The 27,025-nt window shown below is 40.0% G+C and overlaps 1 protein-coding gene across 4 annotated transcripts in view; it reads left to right on the top strand.

Moving 5' to 3' along the window:
* The window catches only part of HELZ (helicase with zinc finger), a 160,285-nt gene that overhangs the window by 118,104 nt on the left and 15,156 nt on the right, over nucleotides 1–27,025 (top strand). For all 4 annotated transcript variants that reach the window (XM_088829420.1, XM_055408786.2, XM_055408785.2 and 1 more), the window contains 7 exons: nucleotides 4,900–4,951; nucleotides 5,913–6,103; nucleotides 7,773–7,980; nucleotides 16,289–16,368; nucleotides 18,390–18,939; nucleotides 19,316–19,553; nucleotides 20,338–20,851. In XM_088829420.1, the coding sequence (XP_088685546.1) occupies nucleotides 4,900–4,951; nucleotides 5,913–6,103; nucleotides 7,773–7,980; nucleotides 16,289–16,368; nucleotides 18,390–18,939; nucleotides 19,316–19,553; nucleotides 20,338–20,851 (1,833 nt within the window). The remainder of the gene's footprint in view (nucleotides 1–4,899; nucleotides 4,952–5,912; nucleotides 6,104–7,772; nucleotides 7,981–16,288; nucleotides 16,369–18,389; nucleotides 18,940–19,315; nucleotides 19,554–20,337; nucleotides 20,852–27,025) is intronic.

Raw genomic sequence — 27,025 nt, 5'->3', positions numbered from 1 at the left:
AGTATGCCAGTTTGGGGCTTCATGTTAAAAATGTAAAACATAAGGTGTAAGAAGTAATTATTGGTTTATATCTTGAACCTTTTAACTGCGTAGGTATTAAACAGACGAGAACTGATTTTCCTGTGTTAATATACTGTTGTCTGAGTTTCATAGAAATGGGCCTGATGTGCAGTAATGCTTCAGTGATTTGGGATTGCTAGGAGATTAAGCATTTTGCACAGCTGAATCCTCTAGATTTCTAAAGTTTAAACTATGAACAAACTAATAATCAACTTATTTATCAAATAGCTAAGTTTATTCTGTGTGACAGCCATTGCAGTGTGTGCTAGAGAAGCAGACTAGCTCCAGTCTTGTTGTGGTGGATGTTGGAGGGATGATGGTCCGAGGAAGTACATCCCACAACTGTGGAAGTTCAAGGCAGTCTCCACTGTGCAGATACCGCTTAGGAGGACTCCAAGTGAGTGGAGTGAGGAGATGTGTCAGAAGCTTAGAGTGGACGCGCCCTTGGGGCAGAAGTGCTTGCCTGTATTAGTTCCTGCTCCAGCCTCTTTGCCCAGAACAGCGTCTGGCTTATCATCAGTGCTTAGAAGATGAGTGAGTGATGTCCACGAAGGAGCTCAGACAAAAAGTGAGAGGCATGAGAGAGAGCAAGCTCTCAGGGAGCAGCAAGTAGCTCAAAGTGTGTGAGGAGTGGGAACCCAGTTAGAAACTCTTACACTTTTTTGTTTTTTATTCAAAATGTTCCAAAGACATTATACCTTTTGCACATTCTTAAAATACCATAACTACAGTAAACTCTTTTAATTGACCAGTGTTAGCATTAATCAATGTATGACAGATGTAGCTATATTTAAGCCATGATACTAGATGTGTACTGACCCTAAGCAAGATCCTGAAGTTTGCCTTTGTTTTTATCTTAAAGGTAAAGAAAATATGTATTGAATCCACTTGCTTTTCTAAAACTATAAGCTCCCTGAAGCCAAAATCCGAGTCTGTGTTCTCTTTATGGCCCCTGGCGCCTGTCCCCTCTCTGCCCAGAGTGGGTGCTCAGTGAGGATCTGATAAGTAGATAAAGATTGTGATGCATCCAGGAGAGTGCCATGTGGCTTTCTTCTTTCAACAGGAAGATTGTGTAGTTAAAGGCCATAAGTAGCTGTTTTCCAAGTTTTTTCTTTTTAAGTTTTTAGGAAATTTTCTTCATTGATCCAATGGATATCATCTGTTATTTTACTGTCATTAACACAGTGGTTCACTGTTTATATACCTGGTTGTTAAAGTTATTATTTGTTCATATATAATAATAGTGACTTTAGATAACTAAGGTATAGTGAGTCAAAGGTTATTTTTGTCATCATCTCTCCCTTCACTCCCCAGTAATTTATTTTATTTCTATTGTTTTGAGGATTGAATTTGTATTGGAATCATTTTTTTACATCTAGCTTTCTATTGTAGAAAATTTCAAATATATACATAAATAGAATAGTATAAGGAAGTCCCTATCATTTGGCTTCATTTAACTGTCAATTTATCTTTAATTTTGTTTCACCTAGAGGCCACTTCTCTCACTCTACCACCACCACATATACACATTGGGGACTTTTGAAACAAATTTTGGATAATTTATTTCATATGCTAGAATCTTTTGATGAAGGGGAATTTACTTCACTGCAATAAAAATGCTATCTCTGAAAACATATAATGTCATTAAGCCATGTCATTCCCCCCGCCAAGTTCCCTTAATGTTTAACTTTTAATACAATTCTGTGCGTAAGAAATGTTAAAGCTTAGTGTTGTTAATGTTGGGCTAAGACTTAAAATCACAGCAAGATTTAATGTAGATAAAGTCATCCAGGGCTGGGTGATGCTTGAACATGCTCTGGGACCTGCTTCCTCAGGACTGTCGTTGGCAGCAAAGCATGCCCCCAGGTGTTAATCAATCAAGTAGCTTTTTTCTCCTCACTGAGATGTCGGTCCTGTGGTTTAGTGAAGGTGCAAAGTATTACAGACGTGAGGAGCAGCAGGTGGTCCTAGCTAAGCTTTCGTGGCCTCGCTGTCTCCAGGCATCAAGTATTTATTGGAAAGCATCTGTCTCATGGGTGCCTACGGAGTGCGTGTGAGGGCACGCTTTGCCTGTCTTCGTGTGCTCAGTCCCAGGCTCCATGCTGGAGCAGTGAGTGTGGCGAAGCTGCTAAATGGAAAGGGCTCACTTGCACCTCTCTGAAAGGGATTCAGAGGGTAGACAGTATTCAGAAATGGGTCTTTTGAGAAGACTGTGGCATTGTTTTCTGGATTGTAGTCTGTGGGTCCGGAGAAGGCAATGGCAAGCCACTCCAGTTCTCTTGCCTAGAAAATCCCATGGATGGAGGAGCCTCGTGGGCTGCAGTCCGTGGGGCCGCTAAGGGTCAGACACGACTGAGCGACTTAACTTTCACTTTTCACTTTCACACATTGGAGAAGGAAATGGCAACCCACTCCAGTGTTCTTGCCTGGAGAATCCCAGGGACGGGGGAGCCTGGTGGGCTTCCGTCTATGGGGTCACACAGAGTCGGACACGACTGAAGTGACTTAGCAGCAGCAGCAGTCTGTGGGTCATCCCTCACTGTCTCCAACTACTTGTGTTGTGTCTTAGTGTTACATTAGCCTCTGCCTCGCCAGGGTGGGCGTGTCGTGGGCCCTCACAGACGTGGGTTGGATGAATAAATGGAAAGAATGACTGAATGAAAAAGAATTAACTGACTGGATAAACGGTTGAGTTAAAAAAAAATCCTCAAAAAACAGATGATACGAACTGCATTTACTTATGAGCTTTCTACCAAAGGTATGCGTACTTTCTGAGATTTATTTGCAAAAGTTTGGAATTTTCATCATAGAATGACTTTTACAGTTAGTCTGTGTCAGTTCCCTGTTGCTGCTGTAACAAGTGAGCACACACTGAGTGACTTGAAGCAACACACGGTTACTGTCTCACGGTTCTTTGAGTCAGATGTCCAGGCTGTGTTGGTTGGTTTCTTGGCTCTGCGTCTCAGGAGGCCAGGATCAAGGTGTTGGTCAGCTGGGCTCTTATCTAAGGTCATGCAGGCTGTTGGCAGAATCCAGGTGTTGTGGCTGTGAGGACTGGGGTCCCTGTCTCCTTGCTGGCTGTCACCTGGGAGCCGTTTTTAGCCTCTGCTGACTTCTCTCCAGTTCCCCCGTGTGGCCCCACACCTCAGAGCTGTCAGCAGTGCATGCAGCCTTCTGTCTTTTGGAATCTCTGACTTCCCCTTCTGCCACATCCCTTACTGCCTTTTCTACCGCATCTCTGACTCCAGCTGGAGAGATTTCTCAGGTTTTAGGGCTCATGTGATTAGATTGGATCCACCCAGATAATCCAGGATAATCTTCCTGTATTGTCTTTAGTTAAGTCTGCAGCGTCCCCTTTGCCACATATCATGGGGCCAGGGACTGGGGAGGACGTGTCTCCGGGGGGCTGTTCTGCCTCGCACACTGACTACACCGCTGTGTTTTCTCCACGTGCTACACAGTTGCCCCGGTTGATGGGTTTACCGGTTAAGAAACTGGAACAGTTCGTTAACCTCTTGGACCGATCTCGTCTCTGTGCCGCTGGCTCTGCTTTCTTCTGCCGAGCGTCTGCCTGCGGCCGCTCCTGTTGTCACTTGTAGCTGCTTGTGCTTCTCAGCTTCCTACCGCGCTGCCGTCCCTGCCGTGCGCTCCTTCTCACGTCCTCTCCTTTCTTCTGTCTGCTTTTCTCTTCACTTCTGTCTTCCTCAGAAGCTAGTGTTTGGTGGTTGTTTTTTTATAGCTAATAACAGTCCCTGTGAACCTTCTCTGGTTAATGAGCTAACTATGATTCTTCCTGGACTGTTTTTGGTAGTTGTTTTTTTTTTTTTTTTTTTTTTTTAACTTTTTAAGAGTTAGAACTTAACTGCCCTTGCATACCCATCTCTAACCAGCTGGATGATCTTGGTATTTAAAGTGCTGACTGATAGGGAGATGAATGAGGCATCACTGACCTTTGCTCTGGTCAAGAATGAACTTTCCTTCTTACTGTAGACATTACCCCTACTTGAGTTTTCAGGTGTGCTTACTTGTGCTATACAGTGGCTTGGTGTGTTCAATTCAGCCCATGAAAAGAGAAAAAAAAATGTTTTAAAGTCTAGACACACACATTGTTTCTTCGAATGTTATTTCTGCCCCAGAGTCATCATTTTTAATGCCACTATATGAATCTGCCATTGCTTATTTTAATAAATTTTCTGTTGATGGACATTTAGGTTCCTATAAGTGCGATTACTGTGTTAAAGTGTATGTTTCTGATGCTTTTGACATGCACTGCCACATTACATTCTAGAAAATTTGTACATTATCTTAGGCAGATTATGACACTATTTATTTTCCTGTTCACTCAGTAAATTTTACAGTGTCAGACCACCATGAATCACACTCAAAATAGCATACACTCAAAGCGTGTTTACGTCCATATCAGTATTTTAAAGGTTCTTATCCTCAAGAGTTGAAGACTGATACGTTTCCCTTGAAAAGAGCTTTTACATCCTCATCTAATTCGTAGAGAATTGATAGAGAAGCTGCGAAGGAATAGAATTTAGGTATCAGTCATATTGGTGCATATTTCTTTTAACATAAAAATTCATTTAAAAAGGAAAAAGAATTTTAAGTTCCCTTAATTTGAAGTTGAGGAAACTTGAGGCCTAGCACCATGACGTGGTGTTTAAAACAGAAACTCAGCTCAGAGGCGTCTAATGGTTATTAATTACGGACTCACAGTCTTTACATTTGAATTGTTGTTGTATACATTTACTTTGCATGGGACTAGGAAAATGGTTATTGTTCTTTCATATTAGGTATGTTTAAATTATTATACATTTGTGTTTTTCTGTAAAGGGGAAAAGCCTCCATCATACCCAGAATGATCATTTCCAGAATGATGGAATTGGTAAGTAGAAGAATTAGTCCCATGAAAACTTGTTATTGTGATGTAAGACATTTATCCCAAATTTCAAGGGGAGAGGGACACACACACACAAAGACACTTTGGAACTCAGCCAACTTTTATTTAGCACAACTGTTCTTGTGAATGCTTTCATATGTCATATCTGTCAAGGGGTGGTTTTATGGGCACCAAGGCACATAATATAGAAGTTGTGAGGATGAACATTTAAGCCTCCTGTGCAGTATAAGGTTTTGGATATAATATTGATATATCATTGATATCTTACAAATGTTTGTTTATACATTTTAAGGTAAAGTTTATTTGATTCAAAATGTTGCATAATTATAAAAGAAAAAGCATAAAAAATTAAAAAAAATTTCAGAATTATGCTTTTAAAACAATAATCGCTTAACCATTTTGTACATGACTGTGTAACATTTCCAGGTCAGAACTTTATTCTGAAGAATTTTGTGTGTTTTCTACTCTTCGAAGAATGTTTACTATATGTGCATGTTTATGTGTTGTATGTATGGTTGTCTCTCTTGAAAGACATGTCTTCAGCTTCTTGTAAGACATTTAAAATTATGCTAGTTTATAAAAGGGCTTCCCTGATGATCAGTTGGTAAAGAATCCACCTGCAATGCAGGAGACTCCGGTTGGATTCCTGGGTCTGGAAGATCCGCTGGAGAAGGGATAGGCTATCCACTCCAGTATTCTTGGACTTCCCTTGTGGGAAAGTTTATAAAAGGAATACATTGTACCTCTCAAGTCGAATAATTTCAGTGAATGTGGTAAAATGACTATGTTTTTTTGATATACTTTACTCTTCCACACTGATAACTCTTTGTTTGTAAGATACTTTATGGCAAACCTGGGAAATGTATTTTGCTGTGGGATGACTTTAATTATTTTTGTTTATGTGAATATGTAGAGCTATTATGTCCTTTTTCTATTTGTTTTTCAGTTCAGCCCAATCCCTCTGTGCTTATTGGCAATCCTATCAGAGCATATACTCCTCCACCTCCTCTTGGACCGCATCCAAATTTGGGGAAATCTCCAAGCCCTGTTCAGAGAATCGATCCTCACACTGGGACGAGTATTCTTTATGTACCTGCTGTCTATGGAGGGAATGTCGTTATGTCCGTGCCTTTACCTGTGAGTAGCTGTTTAAGATACTCTCTATTGAATGAGATAAAGTGGGCTTCACTAAATCATTGCCCAAGTAGTGCTCTGTTTTCGGCTTTTCAGTGCCTGTGAGCTGCTTTAAAAGTCGCTCGTGTGGCCCAGAAATGCGAGTGTGGCTTCCAGTTTGTTACTGGATTGTCAGTGCTTGTCACGAAGTCTGTAGATTGGATGTTGTGACTGAGAAGCCTTTGTATTGTTTTAAATAGTTTTACTGGGAAAAACTGGGCTAAAAGTTAACAGAGCTAGTAAATTGGACTCTTGTTTTGTAAAGTGATGTTTTTATTTTGTCTTTTGCTTTTTCATTCTTATATAATTTACTAATGCTTCCTAAGGAGGAAACAGAAAGGCATAGAGTAGTCTAGCTCCCTTGGATCTAAACATATCTGAGGAATTCCACGCCTTCCTTGTGAAATCCTGCCTGTATTTAAAAACATTATTAAATCATTTCTAAGACTGCCTAGACTTTTAGAGGGCTTCCATCTTATGTAAAACTCATTTTTATTTTCTTTAAGATTTTTGAATATTTTGGTAAGTGAAAAATTTACTGTTATACAAATATTTCCAAATTCAGGAATTTTTAGCCTAGAAAATATTTCATTTAAGGTAAGTACTATAATTTCAGATAGAGGTGATCATTGTCAAGTATCTTGGACACCCCTCTCCACACGCCCAAAATGCAAAAATGCATAGCTGCTGACGTTTTTCAGCCGTATTGGTCATGATAGTTCACAATCATGGCAGCCAGTGAGGATAACTGTCAATAAGAAGTATCTCATTTATGTCGACTCCCCATAGACTTTCAATTTTAGCTGAGCTATTTCTTCCCAGACAGCCTGGCAACATTATACATCATCTGCTTTAAATAGTAAGTTGCTTAGGATCTAGATTTCATTTCACTAGGTCACAGAGGCTTTTGTTATATAAGATGTCTAAGAGTCTCCATTTAACAGATATATTAAAATAATAGCGATGGTAGCTCAGATGTCATTGTATTTATTCCTTTTACCTTAATATGCAGCAATTATATATTTAGACACATCTAAAGAAATTTTGTTTCTGTAGTTTAATTAATCAGAAGCATTAGTTAAATTAGTGACCTGTTTGAATTTTGCTGACAGTAAATGAACCTTAAATGATTTGGTTATTCATATAAAAGAGTAATCATACATATTTTTTTGAGTTGAGACTCTTTAGACTGAATTCTTTCTTAAATTTTTTCCCTGTTCTTTTATTCAAGTTTATTAAACCATATGTCTATTTATATGACTTTAAAAGGCCATTTTCGTGATAATCAGTTACATATGTTCATTCATATTGAAGGAAAATGATTCAGGTCTATAAAATGATTTGATGCCTCAAAAAATAATTGTTAATACCTATTTTAAGTCCTTGATTTCTTCCTAACCTAGTGTGTACAGGAAGTGATCAGTTTTCCCTCACACACTAAAGATTCACAGAGCCCCAGTGACAGTACAACCATCATTCTGCCAATTGTTACTATCAGCATCTGTTTTGTAGTTATTCAGTTCGGTAGAATTAACATCTCTGTGTGTTTGCTCTTTCCTAATTAATAGCACTATAGCAGTTTGACTGCCAAAATGTCTTTAAAGCAATTATTTTATTTCTTGTAATAACCTAGGTGCCATGGACAGGATACCAGGGCAGGTTTGCGGTTGATCCTCGAATCATTACACACCAGGCAGCAATGGCCTACAACATGAACCTCTTACAGACACATGGACGTGGGTCTCCTATTCCTTATGGCCTTGGGCACCACCCACCTGTCAGCGTAGGGCAGCCACAGAACCAGCATCAGGAGAAGGATCAACATGAGCAAAGTCGAAACGGTGAGCTGTTTTGTTGCTCTCGTGCTCATAAGTTGATGACGTGCCACATGGCATCACGCGTCAAGTTCCTCTAGCAGGATGACTGTTACCTCGTTCACAGATGACCTCTTTGAGAAGGAATCTGATGTGGAAACCCTGGGTCCTCTCTCCAGGAGACAGATGCGTGCACAGATATGCATAATTTGCAGCCTGTCACTTATGATTGAAGTAATTACCCATTTCCTGAAAAATGTCAGCATTTAGGTTATTTCAAATGATAGTCATTTAAAACTGAGACAGCAAGCCCTCTCCTGTTAAACATTTTTGTTAATGCAAAATATTTTTGTAGCATACAAAACATGAATGGCTACTCTGGCAATAATTGATTTAAAGCAGTTATTTCTTGTGCAAATCCTAGTCTCTGGTCTACTAGAATTTATAAATAAGGAAAAATTACCCTCTATATTTTTTAAAGTCTAGTTTATTGGGGTATAATTTATACATGGTAAAATTCAGCCTTTTAAAATGTAGTTTAATGTTTTTTGACGCATATATAGAGGTGTTCACCACCACCAGTATTGAGATCCAGGGTTTTTACATTGCCTTAGAGACACCCTCTTATCCCTTTGCAGTCAGTCTCCTCCTCCAGCCCCAGCCCGGGGCGACTGCTCCTCTGACTTGTGTCCCTGTACTTTTGTCTCTAGTCTGTTGTGTGAATTAAATCATAGTGTCTGGACTCATTCACTTAGCTTAATTTAAACGTTTGAGATTAATTTGTGTTGTCAGTATCAGTTGTTTGTTCCTTTCTGCTGTTGATTAGTAGTCCCTTGTATGGATGAACTACACGGTTTTATCTATCCATTAATTGTTTTTATCTGTCCTTAATTATTTCTGATTTTTGGCTGTCATGAGTAAAGTTGCTATGAACATGTGTCGAACATATTTTCATTTCTCTTGGGTAAATACCCAGGATTGAACTGTTATGTTGGCACTTTTGTTAACTTTGTAAGAAACTGCCATACTGTTTTCCAAAGTGACCAAAACCATTTTTAATTTCTACTATGTGTGAGATTTCTAGTTGCTCCTTAGTTCTCCTTAGCTCTTCGTGCCATCAGCTTTTTAAATTTTACCCTTGCTCATGGATATCTGATAGTATCCAATTACTGTATTGTTTTGCATGTTCCTGGTGACCAGTGATGTTGAGTATCTTTTTCGTTGGGTTTATTTGTTATGTATGCGTCTTTGATGCAGTGGCTATTCATGTCTTTTGTCCACTTTTTTATTGGCTTGTCTTACTAAGTTAGAAGAGTTCTTTATACATTCTGCATAAAAGTCTTTAATTAGATGTGTATTTTGAAAATATTTTCTTCTAGGTTGTCTCTTGCCTTTTAATTTTCTTAACAGTATCTTCGAAGAATAGAAGTATCATGTTTTTGGCATTATGTCTGAGATTTTTTTGCCTTCTGTGTTTTGTTCTAGACGTTTAATAGTTTCAGCTTTTATATTAGGGTCTACTTTGAGTTAATTTTTATGTATATGTTATGAGGTAAGAATTGAAAATTTTCTTCATGATCATTTTGTTTTGCATATTGTATGCTCAGTCGTTCTAACACCGTTTTTTGTTTTTATTTATTTATTTTAAATTAATTATTTTAATTGGGGGCTAATTACTTTACAGTATTGTAGTGGTTTTTGCCATACGTTAACATGAATCAGCCATGGGTGTACATGTGTCCCCCATCCTGAACCCCCCTCCCACCTCCCTCCCCATCCCATCCCTCAGGGTCATCCCAGAGCACCAGCCCTGAGCACCCTGTCTCATGCATCGAACCTGGACTGGCTATCTGTTTCACATGTGATAATATACACGTTTCGATGCTGTTCTCTCAGATCATCCCACCCTCGCCCTCTCCCACAGAGTCCAAAAGTCTGTTCTTTTCATCCGTGTCTCTTTTGTTGTCTCACATATAGGGTCATCGTTACCATCTTTCTAAATTCTGTATATATGCCTTAATGTACTGTATTGGTGTTCTTTCTGACTTACTTCACTCTTCACAATGGGAAATAGGGTCCCATTTCATCCACCTCATTAGAACTGATTCAAATGCATTCTTTTTAATAACTGAGTAAAACTCCATTGTGTATATGTACCACAGCTTTCTTCTCCATTCATCTGACAGTGGACATCTAGGTTGCTTCTATGTCCTGGCTATTGTAAACAGCTAACACCATTTTTTTGAAAACAGCCTCCTTTCCTCCGTTAAAATCACCTGGTGCCTTTGTTAAAATCAGTTTACCACATGTGTGAAGGCTGTGTTGTCTTCTGCTGGTGCATGTGCTTGTTTTTGCCAAATATGCTGTCTTGAGTGCTATAGCTTTATGAAAGTCTTGAAATCAGGTAGTATGAGTCCTCCAACTTTATTCTCCTTTTTCGGAAGAATCTATTCCAGGTCCTTTGCATTTTCACCTGCATTTTAGAATCAGTTTGTCAGTTCCTACTAAAAAGCCTGCTGGGATTTTGATTAGAATTGTGTTGGATCTGTGGGTCAGTTTTGGGGGAAAACTGACATCTTAATATTTAATTTTCTGGTATATGAACAGAGTGTCTCTCTCTTCTTTAAGGTCTTCACTTTCTGCCTTAAAAAATTTTTTTTTCAAACTGCAAGTCTTGCACGTGTTCTGTTAAGGTGAGGGCCTAGACTGATACAGTTGTCTCCCCAGCAGTGCATCCTACAGAATCCCAGCATTATACTTTTATTTCATTCAGTCCAGTACACTTTCTGATTTCTCTTAAAATTAGATACATGGATTATTTACAAAGGTGAATTTAGGTGAATTATTAGAGATTTTCTAAGTATTTTTCTCTTACTGCTTTCTAGTTTTACTTCAGTTGTGATAAGGGAACACACTTTGCATGCCTTGAATCCTTTTGAACATATTGGGATTTGTTTTACGGCTCGGGATGCGGTCTGTCATTCCAGTGCCCCGTGCGCACTGGACAAGAGTGGAGCATCCGAGTGCTGCAGGTCAGGTCGCTCGATAGGACTGTGCAAGTCTGCTTTGTCTTGGCCGATTTTCTGTCTACCTTTTAAAAAACGAATATTGAGAGAGGAATATTGAATTCTCCAAATATCATTGGTGTTTATCTATTTTTCCTTTGACTTTTGCTTGATGATTTTTGAAGTTTCTGATGTTAGGTACATAAACATTTAGGATTATATACTCTTGGACATGAGTTTGAGCAAACTCAGGGAGATAGTGAAGGACAGGAAAGCCTGGCGTGCTACAGTTCATGGGGTCACAAAGAGTCAGATACGACTTAGCAACTGAACAACAACAACTCTTGATTAATTAACTCATTTTTCATTATGGATTGAACTTCTTTATTATCTCTGATAATATTCTTTGCTCTATGCTCTACTTTGCTGAACATCAGTGCTTTTTTTTGGCAAGTGATAGCACAGTATTTGTTCTAACTTCTATTTTTAATCTGTTTGTGTCTTTATACTTAAAGTGTATTTATTTTAGTTTACAGAAAATCTAATGTGACAATCTCTGCTGTTTAATTGGGAGATCTAGAACATTTATACTTGATGTGATTATTGATAAAGTTATTTTATCATCTTCCATTTTAAATTTGTCCAATCTGGTTTTGTTCCCTTTTTCCTTTGATTCTGCCTTCTTTTGAATTAGTTGCCTATTTTTTACGTTTCCATTTTATCTCCTTTGTTGGATTATTAGCTGTAGCTCTTTTTATTATTTTAATATTTGCTTTAGGTTAATAGCATTCATCTTTAATTTATCACAGTTTACTTTCCATTTTATGTTTTATCACTTCAGGTATAGCAAAAGAACATTAAAATATTTCAGTTTTTCCTTTTCTGGCCTTTAAATGTTGTTTTCATGCATTTTACTCTTACATATGTTATATAAGCCCCATACATTGTTATTATTTTCATTGAAATAGCCAAGTATCTTTTAAAAGTGTTTTAAATAATAAGAGATAATCTTTTGTATCTCCATGTAGTTAGTATTTCTGATAATCTTGATATTCATGTTTCTATTTGAATAAGTTTCCTTCTGCCTGAAGGACTTCTTTTAACACTCCTTGTACTTCAAGCCTGTTGGTGATGAATTCTTTCAGCATTTATATGTCTGAAAATGTTTTATTTCACTATCATTTTTGAAAGATTTTTTCCAGGGCAGAGAATCTTGGTTGATAGGTTTTATCTTTTAGTTTTCTTGCTTACATTGTTTCGAGTGAGAAATCTGATGTCATCTTTATCTTTGTTTTTCTGTATAGTAGTTTGATTATGATGATATTCCTTGGAGTAGTTTTATTCATGCTTCTTGGGATTGGGGTTTGTTGAGCTTTTTGGATATGTGGGTTTACAGTTTTCATCAAATTTGGAAAGCTTTGACTTCTGTTTCATTAGAATTTGTTTCTGTCTCACCTCTTTTTCTCTTCTGGAACTTCAGCTACACATTTATTTAGTTAAGTTCAGTTCAGCCAATCAGTCATGTCCGAATCTTTGCGACCCCATAGACTGCAGCACGCCAGGCCTCCCTGTCCATCACCAACTCCCGGAGTTCACTCCAACTCATGTCGATTGAGTCGGTGATGCCATCCAACCATCTCATCCTCTGTCGTCCCCTTCTTCTCCCTCCTTCAATCGATCCCAGTATCAGGGTCTTTTCAAATAAGTCAGCTCTTCGCATCAGGTGGCCAAAGTATTGGAGTTTCAGCTTCAGCATCAGTCCTTCCAATGAACACCCAGGACTGATCTCCTTTAGGATTGACTGGTTGGAGCTCCTTGCAGCCCAAGGGACTCTCAGGAGTCTTCTCCAACACCACAGTTCAAAAGCATCAATTCTTTGACGCTCAGCTTTCTTTATAGTCCAAGTCTTACATCCATACATGACTACGAGAAAAACCATAGCTTTGACTAGACAGAACTTCGTCGGCAAATAATATCTCTGCTTTTTATTATGCTGTCTAAGTTGGTCATAACTTTTCTTCCAAGGAGCAAGTGTCTTTTAATTTCATGGCTGCAGTCACCATCTGCAGTGATTTTGGAGCCCCCCCACCCCACCCCCGCAAAATACAGTCTGTCACTGTTTCCCCATCTATTTGCGATGAAGTGATGGGACCAGATGCCATGATCTTAGTTTTCTGAATGTTGAGTTTTAAGCCAACTTTTGACTCTCCTCTTTCACTTTCATCAAGAGGCTGTTTAGTTCTTTGCCTTCTGCCATAAGCGTGGTGTCATCTGCATATCTGAGGTTATTGATATTTCTCCCGGCAATCTTGATTCCTACTTGTGCTTCCTCCAGTCCAGCGTTCCTCATGATGTACTCTGCATAGAAGTTAAATAAGCAGGGTGACCATACACAGCCTTGACGCGCTCCTTTCCCGATTTAGAACCAGTCTGTTGTTCCATGCCCAGTTCTGTTGCTTCTCGACCTGCATACACACTTCTTAGGGGGCAAGTCAGGTGGTCTGGTGTTCACATCTCTTAAAGAATTTTCTACAGTGTGTTGTGATCCACACAGTTAAAGGCTTTGGCGTAGTCAATGAAGCAGAAGTAGATGTTTTTCTGGAACTCTCTTGGTATTTTGATGATCCGACGGATGTTGGCAATTTGATCTCTGGTTCCTCTGCCTTTTCTAAATCCAGCTTGAACATCTGGAAATTCACGGTTCACGTACTGTTGAAGCCTGGCTTGGAGAATTTTGAGCATTACTTTGCTAGTGTATGAGATGAGTGCAATTGTGAGGTAATTTTAGCATTCTTTGGCAATTTCTTCCTTTGGGATTGGAATGAAAACTGACCTTTTCCAGTCCAGTGGCCACTGCTGAGTTTTCCAAATTTGCTGGCATATTGAGTACAGCACTTTAACAGCATCATCTTTTAGGATTTGAAATAGCTCAACTGGAATTCCATCACCTCCACTAGCTTTGTTCATAGTGATGCTTCCTAAGGCCCACTTGACTTCGCATTCCAGGGTGTCTGGCTCTAAGTGAGTGATCACACCATCGTGATTATCTGGGTTTTTTGTTTAGTTCTTCTGTGTATTCTTGCCACCTCGTCTCAATATCTTCTGCTTCTGTTAGGTCCATACCATTTTTGTCCTTTATTGAGCCCATCTTTGCATGAAATGTTCCCTTGGTATCCCTGATTTTCTTGAAGAGATCTCTAGTCTTTCCCATTCTGTTGTTTTCCTCTATTTGTTTGCATTGATCACTGAGGAAGGCTTTCTTATCTCTCCTCGCTATTCTTTGAAACTCTACATTCAAATGGGTATATCTTTCCTTTTCTTCTTTGCCTTTCTCGTCTCTTCTTTTCACAGCTATTTGTAAGGCCTCCTCAGACAGCCATTTTGCCTTTTTACATTTCTTTTTCTTGGGGACGGTCTTGATCCCTGCCACCTGTACAATGTCATGAACCTCCGTCCATAGTTCTTCAAGCACTCTGTCAAATCTAATCCCTTGAATCTGTTTGTCACTTCCACCGTATAATCATAAGGGATTTGATTTGGAATGGTCTAGTGGTTTTCCCTACTTTCTTCAATTTAAGCCTGAATTTGGCAGTAAGGAGTTCATGATCTGAGCCACAGTTAGCTCCTGGTCCTGTTTTTGCTGACTGTATAGAGCTTCTCCATCTTTGGCTGCAAAGAATATAATCAATCTGATTTCGGTGTTGACCATATGGTGATGTCCATGTGTAGAGTCTTCTCTTGTGTTGTTGGAAGAGGGTGGTTGCTATGACCAGTGCGTTCTCTTGGCAAAACTCTATTAACCTTTGCCCTGCTTCATTCTGTACTCCAAGGCCAAATTTGCCTGTTACTCCAGGTATTTCTTGACTTCCTACTTTTGCATTCCAGTCCACTATAATGAAAAGGAAATCTTTTTTGGGTTTTAGTTCTAGAAGGTCTTATAGGTCTTCATAGAACCTTTCAACTTCAGCTTCTTCAGCATTACTGGTTGGGGCATAGATTTATTAGCTTCTTGAGGGACTGATGTTGAAGCTGAAACTCCAATAATTTGGCCACCTGATGCGAAGAGCTGACTCATTTGAAAAGACCCTGATGCTGAGAAAGATTGAAGGCGGGAGGAGAAGGGGACGACAGAGGATGAGATGGCTGGATGGCATCACCAACTCGATGGACATGAGTTTGGGTAAACTCCGGGAGTTGGTGATGGACAGGGAGGCCTGGCGTGCAGCGGTTCATGGGGTTGCAAAGAGTCGGACACGACTGAGCGTCTGAATTGAACTAAAATTTTCCCACAGTTCATGCACGCCCTTTTCATTTTAAAAAGAAATTCTTTTTTTTCTTTTTGTGTTTCATCAAGCATTGTTTCTGCTGCCAGTACCTTCGGGTTCACTGGTTTTCTTCTGCAGTGTCTAATCTGCTAACTCCATCTGGTGTATTTTTCATCTTGGGCATTGTAGTTTTCATTTCTGAGGTGTAGTAGTAAGGCTGTTTTGGCACAGAGTTCCAGTGGCATTCTTAAAAGAATGTTTTCAAGGAAGAACTCAAATTAAGGATTCTTTCAAGAGATTTAGAGTATCCAGTAGTTAGTTCTTATAGATTAAAAGCCTTTCACATGCATGAACTACCGTTATTTGTCTATTATAATTGTGATTTTTAACCCGAATATTGCTTCCTTTATTATCATCCACTTATATTTAGTTTGATATCTGTTACTTTTGAAAATATAACTGCACTTTTTTCAGAATATCTTTATTTAGTTTAGATTCCTTTGCGTGTACGTGTGCTGACTTGCTTCAGTCATTTCCAACTCTGTGACCCCATGTACTGTACCCCACCAGCCTCCTCTGTGCGTGGGATTCCTCAGGCAGGAATCCTGGAGTGGGTTGGCATGCCTTCCTCCAGAGGATCTTAGATTCCTTTACTAGTTAAAATTGACAGATTATTTGGATTTTTGCTTAATTCCATTTGTAAGTGGCCAAAGTATTAAGCCATACATAGGCGGGAAGACCAAGGCCTTTTCTGTGTCTAGTCTACAAAAATGAGGCTGTAAACCCCTGGAGAATGGGCAGTCATCTTTCGGATTATTTGATGTTTTAAGGTTATTCCTTACTGAATTTTTGCTTTGTCATAAAGAAATTTGCTTCATTTATAAATTTTCTTTCTTGCAGAGAAATTGCAACTCCAAAATTTTAAGCACAAAACCAAAGTAGTAATAATCAATAATAGGTGAAAAATGTTTAAAATATCCTACTTTTCGTCTAATATTGAATAGTCATTGGAATTTGTGACATCTACTGGAGACAGTGTATAACAACTTTAAAATATTTCCTTAGGTAAAAGTGATACAAATAATCCTGGCCCTGAAATTAATAGGATTCGAACACCAGAGAAAAAACCTACAGAAGCGAAACAGGTATGTGATTTACCTTTAGTGAATGCATTGTTCTCATGGATTTGGTTTAATTGAGCATCTTAGAATCCTGGTGTTTTATAGAAAATTATCTCCCCTTTTACATTTTGTTGTTTGATGAGGATCTTGTGGGCACGTTGCACTCTCCCTCTGCTGTTTCTTTGCTACTTTATTTATCAGAGTACTTTTCTCAAATTGTGTTACTCAGTGATGGACTCAAATTTAGAGACTTCTGATGATAAAGTAGTAAGTGAAGACATAGCTATAGTTGTGTCATTAAAAATGATCTCAGGTTGGGAAGAGCTGTTATAGTGGAGAAGGAAGATTTAACATTCTCAAGTCCCTCTCTCATCATGTCTCCTGTATCTATCCTTAACTCTTAACCCAGTTGTTCATCTGCGTCTGTACTCATGAACCAGTTAGGGAAGAATCAAAGCACTGGTTGAATTGGTGCTACTGGAGACTCATGTTTTCTAACCTCAGGGCACCCGTGGGGCCCTCCACGTGTCTCGTACGTGTACCAGGCTCCCTTTGCCCAGTTCACTCTGCAGCTCTTTTGATGACTGGGGTACCTTCTGCCATTATTCTCATGATCAGAAGATGACCTCGCCTTAGAGATTAAACCCTCAGAATTTCACCCTGTTAGCTGAGAACTTTGGACTTGACACTTTTTGTCCTCAGCCACCCTTACTTCTTCATCATCAGCCTCAGAGGGAGTTTCCGTGAAAACTAATCTCTCCTCTTCCAGTCACTTCCCTTCTTGTGTTTCAGAAGGAAGACAGCCCTCCGTAGCTTAAAAACCTTCAGTAGCTTACCACAGTCTTTGAGATTAAAAGAAAAATGTTTATATTCAGTATTGAATCATTCAGGGTCTTGTGTAATTGGGCTGTTGAAGTTTTATTTGATGTCCAGGAGAAGGAAATTAGCATGCAAGCCTAGTTGTAGCTCTTTGTACACAAAACTTATCCCCTCAGATCCACCATACTTTTTCTCTTCCCTCTTCTCAGCGTGTAAGCTGTTACCTTTATCTAGTATGTCTTTCCCTCACTGCGAAACTCCAGTCTCTTGTAAAGATTCCACTCGAGTGTCGTCATGTCTGTGAAGTCACCTTTGATTTTCTCAGGCTGTGGGATCTCATGTCACATCCTCTTACAATACCTCTAATTTTCCGTTTACGTATTGATGTCCTCTACTGAACTCTGAGCCAGATTTTAGCAAACTTTCTGTGAGAGGCCAGATAGTAAATTTTCAGACTTTGTGGGCCATGTGGCTTCTGTTGCAGCTCCTCAGCTCTGCCGTCACTGTGAGACAGCAGACGCAGACTACATGTGAACACATGAGTGTGGCCGTGGCCAGTAAAGCTTCGTGTGCAGAGGTATAGTGGACCGGAAGTGGCCTGGGGGCCGTGGTCTGCCGGCCCTCGCTCTACAGTCTTGATGGCACAGGTGCAGTCGTATTGTGTCTTTAATCTCTCACACCAGGCACAGTGTCCTTGGTACGCCCTCAATAAGTGTTTGTTGAAGGAATGATGGCAAAAATTGACAGCCAAACTGATTATTCGAAGATGATATAGTACTTATTTTTTTGTTCATTTCAAAGTTATTTAAGTTGAGACAAGTTTTTTATTTTAATGTAGATATGTTTGAGGGAAGAGATGTATAAAAGCAATAAAATCAGAAAGAAAGAACACATTTCAATGATTTATATCAGAAGGAAATAATTGGTTATCTTTCCAAGGAAGGAAGTGTAAAAAAAATAATGTTTTTAAAATCAATATGCTAATAAAATAGTAGTATCTCTCCTTATGACTCAGATTTAATATGCTGTTTTTTCTGTTTCGTCTTTCCTGATTTAAAGAATATTCTCTTATTTGATTGTCAGAAAGTGATTTACTAGGCACACAGTGCTCCTGCTCCTACTGATAAGAATGGATCATATCCTTTAGAAGTGCTGAGGGGAGGAAAGGTGGGAAGCCACAGGACTTAGATCTTCTGCAGCTAAAACATATTTCTCCTTTTTTTTAGATTGATTTGGAACCAAACCCACAGAACAGAAGTCCTGAATCACGTCCTGGCATTGTTTATCCCAATCCCAAATTTCATCGCAAAGATAATCTCACCCCAAGACACATAAACCTTCCTCTCCCTGCCCCCCATGCACAGTACGCCATCCCCGGTCGTCATTTTCATCCCCTTCCCCAGCTCCCGAGACCACCCTTCCCAATTCCGCAGCAGCACGCCTTGCTGAGTCAGCAGCAGAGTAACTTGCCTGAACAGCCGAGCCCAGTGCCAGCCCAGCCCAGTCAGGTGGCCCCTCAGCTGGGCCCGCCGCCGCCTCAGCTCTCCCCTGCCTACCCGGCCGGCCCTGGCAGCGCTTTTTTCAATAACGCGGTTCCCCACCGGCCACAGTCCCCGCCCTCAGAGGCTGTGGTTCCCGAGCAGCAGCCCCCACCCGTGCTGCAGGAGGGCCACAGTCCCCTGCGGGCCCTCACGCAGCCCGGCCCCATCCTGCCTTCACCTCTGAACAGCTTCCCGGATGAGAGCCCCCCAGGCCTGCCGATCGGGGAGGCTTTGGGTGAGTTCTCCTGTCACTTGCAGGACAGGACAGCGTCTGAGAGTGTTTACTTCAGTGACATGTGCTGTACAGTATTCCTTTGAATCAGGATTGATTCATTTCTTCACATAACGCTGGCCAAATAATCAGAAGCTAGTTCCAAATGCTTTATAGAACTAAGCATGCAGTTGGTGTCAGGTTACGTCATGCTGTAGGTGAGGAGGAATCCCCATCATTACTGCGATTTAGTTACTGGCGAAATTAGAAGTCCTGCTTTCTCCAGGCTCACATGGTAGCCGTGTCTTTGTGGAGAATATCTGATTGTAAAAATTCTTGAAGAAATTAACTTGATACCCTAGATGCTGGAAACTTAAACGTGTTACAAATGTGTTTGCAGATCGTATGCACGGGAGTGTGGCTCTGGAAGCCCTGAGGCAGCAGCACGTGCGGCTCCAGCACTGGAGTGAGCACCACACCTATCTCAGTCAGGGCGGCCTCCCGCACCCGCACCACCACCCTCACCCGCTCCTCCAGCACCTTCCCCAGCCGCCCGTCGGAGTGCCTCAGCCCCCAGTGAGAGCAGACTGGAAACTCCCCAGCAGTGCTGAAGACGAAGCAGAGACAGCTGACTCACGGTCAGAAACAACTGACTCACAGTCATTCCAGCAGACTGAAAAGGGCCCCTGAAATGTGACCTCCTTACTGTTTTCTTTCTTGAATGTTGTCCTTTTAGCCTCGTACCGGAATACTGTCCCAAAGAAATTGGATGCCAGCCTTCTAGGCAACTGCTACACAATTCTGTCGATTGACTCTAAAATACAGAACATCATTTTAGAAGTAACTTTTGTGAAAACCTAGGCATGGAAGGTCTGCTGTGGACCATGCATTTATGTGGCCTCTAGCTTTGCAGTGTGCTGTGAAAGAGACATGTACCATCACTGTGGGTGTTTTTTCCGTATTCAGTCAAAATGCAAGGAATGCAAAGAGAACAGAATTAAATTAGAGGTTAAAAGTTAAAAATTATAAATTTACTATCACTATATTTTTTGCACAAAATTCTACCCTCTTTTAAGTCAGATGTTTGAGTATTCGGTGCTCATTCTAAATTTGTTTTTATGGTGTGTCATTTGACTGCAGTGAAGCGTTTGCTAATCCCTTCTGAGTAAGATCCACTGTTACGGTGACCTTCTGTAACTGCCAGCTACCAAACGCATGGAAAGACAAGGACAGTTGCTTTTAAAGCCAAGGGGAAGAAAGAAATCAGATACTTGGGTATATTTAGTGTCTTCAGTTCAACATCTGTGAGCATTAATGCTTACTTTTGAGATGAATTAATGCTAGTTCTAGTTATTATGCTTTTGTTTGTAAAAATTACACATGTAGTTGACTCAGCTCTCATATTTCGTCATCCTTACATAGGTTTCAGGACTTACTCAGAGAACTGTCTCATCGCGAGCAAAGTGAAACACGGGAGCTAGCTGAGATGCCGCCGCCTCAGTCGAGACTTCTGCAGTACAGACAGACTCAGACTCGGAGCCCGCCAGCAGCCCCCTCGCCCCCGTCCGGCGCAGACCTCGGCGCCCGCTTTCCAGACTTCACTGACAGCAGCAGAGACCTCGACATGGCCAGCAGCCCGGCGTTCCCGCAGCGCCTGCCGCCCCCGGCGTTTAGCTCTCCTTTCTCGTTGCCATCTGAGCACCTCACCCCGCCTCTGAAATATCTGGCACCTGATGGAGCTTGGACTTTTGCTAACTTACAGCAGAATCACCTGGTGGGGCCGGGTTTTCCCTACGGCCTGCCCCCACTGCCTCACAGGCCCCCGCAGAACCCTTTTGTGCAGACGCAGAACCACCCCCCTGCTGTCGGTCAGGAGCCGCTGCACCCGCTGCGCTCGCGGGCAGTGTCGCCCTCTTCGCTCCCCAGCTTAGGAGAGGTGCGTTTCTGTCTCCTCCGCGTCTCCCTTCAGCATGAGTTGGTTGTGGAAAAAAATCAGTATTTATTGGTTTGATAATGATAGTGGACAGATCTTATTGAATTTAATAGTCTTAAATTCTTGCAACTTAAAAGATTATCTGGTGTAAATATAATCTTTTCTTGCAACTTATTTTTCAGCATCATTTTAAAGATTTGTTTGTTTTTTATTGAAGCATAGCTGCTTTACAATATTGTGTTAGTTTCAGGTGTCCAGCAAAGCGATTTAGTTAATCTGTTTTTGATTGTGGGTTATTATGAGATATTGAATACTATTCCCTGTATTACACAGCAAATCTGTGTTGCTTATCTGTCTAATTTACAGCAGTTTGTATTAGTTAACCCCGTACTCCCAGTTTATCCCCCTTCCCCCGCTTTGGATAGCCGTAAGTTAATAGCCGTGTTTCCCACGTCTGTGTGCCTGTTTCTGTTTTGTATATAGATTCATTTGTGTTATTTTATAGATTCTACATATAAATGATATCGTATAATAGTTTGTCTGCCTTCACTTAGGATGACATCCATGTTGCTGCAAATGGCAAAAATTCGTTTTTTTTGTAGCTGAGTAGTAGTCTATTACACATACACACACTGCAAATGGCAAAAATTCATTTTTTTTGTAGCTGAGTAGTATTCTATTACACACACACACACTGCAAATGGCAAAAATTCATTTTTTTTGTAGCTGAGTAGTATTCTGTTACACACACACACACACACATTCCACTGTGTGTGTGTGTGTGTGTTAGTTGCTCAGTCGTGTCCGACTCTTTATGACCCCACGGACTGTAGCCCACCAGACTCCTCTGTTCATGGGATTTCCCAGGTAAGAGTACTGGAGTGTTTTGCCATTTCCTTCTCCAGGGGATCTTCCCAACCCAGGAATCGAGCCTGGGTCTTCCTCATTGTGGGCAGATTCTTTACTATCTGAGCCATCAGGAAAGCCCATATATACACACACACACATTTTCTTCATCCATTTATCTGTTGATGGACATTGAGTTTGTTTCCATGTCTGGGGCTATTCTAAACAGTGCTGCTATGAACACTGGGGTACATGTATCTTTTCAAATTAGAAGTTTTGTCTTTTCCAGATGTATGCCCGGGAGTGAAATTGCTAAATCATGGGGTAGCTCTAGTTTTAGTTGTTAAGGAACCTCCGTACTGTTTTCCACGGTGACTGCTGCACCACCTTGCATTTCACAAACAGTGTAGGAGGGTGCCCTTTTCTCCACACCCTCGTTTATTTGTAGACTTTTTAATGATAGCCAGTCTGACCAGTGTGAGGTGCTACCTTATTGTGGTTTTAATTTGTATTTCTCTAATACTTAGCGATGCTAAGCATCATTTCATGTGCTTTTTGGCCGTCTGTATGTCTTTGGAGAAATGTCTGTTTAGGTCTCCTGCCCATTTTTTGATTGGTTTGTTTGCTTTCTTGATACTGAGTTGTATGAGTTATTTGTGTACTTTAGAAATTAACCCTTTGATGGTGAGATCATTTACAAATAGTTTTTTCCATTCCTTAGGTTGTCTTTTCATTTTGTTGATGGTTTCCTTTGCTGTGCAAAAGCTTTTAAGTTTGATTAGGTCCCATTTGTTTATTTTTGCTTTTATTTCTTTTGCCTTGAGAGATTGATGTAAGAAAATACTGCTGTGCTTCATCCAAACATGTTGGCTGTGTTCTCTTCTAGAAGTTTTTTGTTGTCGTGTCTTATATTTAGGTCTTTATCGTAAATATATTTTTGTATGTGAGATGAGGGAGTGTTCTAATTTCATTGATTTACCTGCATTTTCTTGGAATTTGTTTTCATTTTTCCCCTGTTACTGTGCTATTTCAGACCTTGTAGAAGGGTCATTGTTAAAACACGAAGCCCGTCAGAGCATTTTATTGCAACTGTTTTAGAATATTTAACATCTGACTGACTTGAGGAGTCTATTCATTCAAGAAACTTTGTCCTGTCTAATCTGGAGAAATGGATTTTAGTGTCTCACCTTAATACTTTATTTTTGTTAATTACCAGTTTGCTTATTAGAGTCCGTGACCAGTGCTGGCTTTCTCAGCCAGCAGTGCTTTCTCCTGTCGCCCATGCCAGTGCTTTCTTAGCCTGGGGCAGTTAACATCTGATTCCCAGATGTCAGAATGTACAGTGCTTAACATAAAATTGGCAATGGTAAACTAAGCATTTTAAGGTAAATGGAATTTTTCTTAAAATATATTGGTGTTACCAAAGAGCATCTTTATGGATCTTCACTGATATAAAAATCGTAGTAATTCTGGATTATAAAACTTCAAAAATGGTACTATTTGGACTATAAAATGTTGTCTAGCTATTCCTTTTAAGCTCAGTTATTAGAAATAAGAATGTGTAAAGTTCGTGTGATCATTATCAATCACAGATGTCTTAAAACAGGGTAAACATTTAGAATTTTGAGATATGAAAAATATTTTTTTGACTTCATTTTGGTGGTTCCTTAGTGATTTCTAAAGGCTTTAGAAATAATTTATTCATATTTTGCACTTTTTCTGCTACAGTTGCTGACTAAAAAGTTACATCTCATAGGGACATTTCTATATATATTTGTCTGTTTTGGAGGTAATCTGTTCCAATTCACTATTTTATCCATTTGAAAGTATCCATTTTAGAGTAAAATTTAATAGATTTTCGTATATGCACAATATCATGCAGCAACCACCACCGTCTAATTTTAGAACATTTTTGTCACTCTAAGAGAAATGCCGTAACCATCATGCAGGTACTCCCCAACCCTCCCTGCCTCCGGTCCCCAACAACTAACGATGTGATTTCTGTCCCTGTGGAGACTTCTGGTGTCAGTGGGGTCACACGTGTGGCCTTCTGGGTCTTCCTTCGCGTAGCAACACGCTTTTGAAGCTCATCCAGTTTGTAGCGCGTGTCAGCGCCTCATGGTGTCTCTTGGCTGAGTGATGCTCTGTTGTGTGGGTATACTGCCATTTGTTTATCGTTCATCATTTGATGGACATTGGGATTGTTTCTTTTTTTTTCTTTTGCTATTATGAATAATATATCTATGTGCATTCATGAACAAATTTTGTGTGAAAGTATATTTTCACTTCTCTTGTACCTGAAATTCTTGGGTCATATGGTAACTGTTTTCGAGGGGCAGCCAGACTGCTCTCCACAGTGTCTTCCATCATTTTATATTCTAATTTGTCCTTTCTTAAAAAAAATCTAGCCATCCTAGTGGGTGTGAAATAGTATTTCATTTTGGTTTGTATTTCCCTAACAACTAATGATGCTAAGCGTCATCTAATATGCGTATTGGCCATTTGTACATCTTCTTTGGAGAAATGTCTATTCAGATCCTTTGCTTTGAAAAACAATTGTCTTTGTCTTGTGGAGCCATAAGAGCTTTTGTGTATATCTTAGATACTAGGTTCTTATCACATATAATTTGCAATATTTTCTCCCATTTTGTGGACTGTCTTTTCACCCTCTTGAGAGTAACCTTTGATGCAGCAAAGGCTTTAATTTAGATAAGGTCCAATTCATCTGTTTTTTCTTTGGTCATCATGCTTAGTGTCATATTTAAGAAACTGTTGCCTAGTCCAAGGCCACAGAGATTTACATCTACCTTTCCTAGTTTTCTAGTTTTAGTTCTTACGTTTAATTCTCTGATCCATTCTGAAATAATTTTTGTGCATTTTGTGAGGTAAGTGTCTTAATTCTTTATTTTGCGTGTGGTTGTTTAGTTTTCTTTGCACCGTTTGTTGAAAAGACTGTTCTTTTTCCAGTTTATGGTCTTAGCAACCTTGTCAAAAATGAATTGACCATAGACCTTTGGGTTTACATCTCGACTCTTAAGTTCTTTTATTCACTGATCTATATGTCCTTATGCTGACCACACTGGCTTGTATACTGTAGCTTTGTCCAGAGTTTCCTGTTTGGAAGTATGAGTCTTTGTACTTTGTTCTTCTGTTTCAAGATAGTTTTGGCTGTTCTGGGTTCTTTGAATTACGATATGGAACTTAGGGTTAGTTTGTCAGTTTCTGCAAAAAAGAGCAAGCTGGGATTTTAAAAGGGATTGCTTTAAATTTGTAGATTAACTTGGGAAGTATTCACATCTTAACAATATAAAGTCTTCTGGTACCTGAACATGAGATGTCTTTGAAAATTTCTTTCAGTAGTGTTTTTTAGTTTTCCAATTATTTCTTACACTTCTTTTGTTAAATTTATTCCAAGTACATTTTTTGTGCTATTGTAAATGTTTTCTTAATTTCATTTTTTTTTATTGTTCACTACTAGTGTTTAGAAATACAGTTGACTATGTATTGATTGTATATCTTCAGACTTGCAAAACTCTTCGTTAGGTCTAATAGATTTTTTTGTGGGTAACTTGGATTTTTTATATAGAAGATAATGTAATTTTGTTCTTTCTTTCTAATGTAGATGTCTTTTATGTCTTTTTTCTTGCTTAATTGCCCTGGCCAGAACTTCTAGTTTAACGTCTAAGGTATATATTTGGCAAAGTTAGAGAAAACAGGTATTGCTGGGGTCTGTTTCCCAAATTTCCTGCTGTTATTGCTTTCTTCTGACTACATCCCGTGTGGTTGGAGAATATACTTTGTATAATTCTATTATTTAAACATGTTGAGACTTGTTTGGTGTGCTGGAGAAGAGTGTGTGCTGTGCTGAGGTTGGAGGGAGGGCTCTGTGGACCTGTTAGGTCTCTTTGGTTTAAACTGTTGTTCACGGTTTCTCTTTCCCTTGGGTCTGTTGTTCAGGTCTTATGTCCGTTATTGAAAGGAGAATGTTGGAGTCTCCAGCTGTTGTTGCTGAATTGTCTATTTCTCCTTTTAATTCTGTCAGTTTATACTTCATCATGTTATTTTGGAGTTCTGTCCTTAGGGTTCATATATTTATAGTTGTTATATCATCTTGATAGATTAACCTTTCATCATTATATGATGTCCTTTGTGTCTGTTAACAATTTTTGTCTTCGAGTGTGTGTTTTGTTGACATTTGTATAGCCACTCCAGCTCACTTTTGGTTATTGTTTGCATTGAATGTCTTTCTCATCTTTTTGCTTTTTTATTTTGTTGTCATTTGTTTGTCTAGTGACATTTCTGAACTAATTTTAAATTTTGAAGTAATTTTTTAAAGTCTGTAATTGTTATGTGTGGCCTCTTGATGTTAGTCATCGCCAAGAGATCTCCTTAAAGGCTCAGGACCAAAGACATTGTCCAGTTTTGCACAGGTAGGGTGGGTGTGTGTGTGTGTGTCAGGACCAAAGACATTGTCCAGTTGTGTGTGTGTGTGTGTGTGTGTGTGTCAGGACCAGGACCAAAGACATTGTCCAGTTTTGCACAGGTAGGGTGTGTGTGTGTGTGTCAGGACCAAAGACATTGTCCAGTTTTGCACAGGTAGGGTGGGTGTGTGTGTGTGTGTGTGTGTGTGTGTGTGTGTCAGGACCAAAGACATTGTCCAGTTTTGCACAGGTAGGGGGTGTGTGTGTGTGTACGCACGTGCACTTTCCACACTGAGCTGGTCAGTTCACATGTCCGCTTTAGCTTTCACTTCCTGCCTCTCCAGGCTCTAGCTCAGCCAGAGGGCCTGTCCTGAGTGCGTGCACAGCATGCTTGTGGTCTTCTGGAGTCCCAGGAAGGAATAGGTCAGAGTTGGTCAAGGTCTTTCTTCCCTGAAGTATCTTATGCCTCGGCCCTTCTGGCTGGTCTGTTGCTCAGTCCAGTTGCTGCCCATTGCTTCAGGCTGCAGCAGCTACAGCATTTGCCTTGTCAGTATTTTCAATATGGCCCCTTCGGCACTGGCTGAGTTCTGGGGTAGATCAGATAAGGTGTTGTTTTGTACCAGAAAGGCCGAAATAAATAATTACAGCTCTGTGACAGTGAGGCCCTTCTGCTCTGATACTGGTGCTGGAAAATGGAGGGTCTTATTTTTAAGGTTACCAGAGGAATGGGACTAGGGTAAGTTTTGAAGTACCACAAATCTTGCTGTTATTACTGTTTTCTGGGTTTTTCTTGAGTAAGTGCTCCCTGGGTTGCTGCAAGCTTTAGTTTTCTGAATTCTAAGAAAGCGGATGGTGACAGTTTTCGTCAGTTTTCTTCATTGCTTTTATGGCGTTCCTTATTCCACCATTT

Source organism: Moschus berezovskii, chromosome 20, assembly GCF_049115385.1.
Source record: "Moschus berezovskii isolate FMDL1 chromosome 20, NW_MosBer_1.0, whole genome shotgun sequence".
NCBI lineage: Eukaryota > Metazoa > Chordata > Mammalia > Artiodactyla > Moschidae > Moschus > Moschus berezovskii.
Note: the sequence above shows the minus strand (reverse complement) of the source record. Positions and strands in the feature narration are given on the sequence as shown.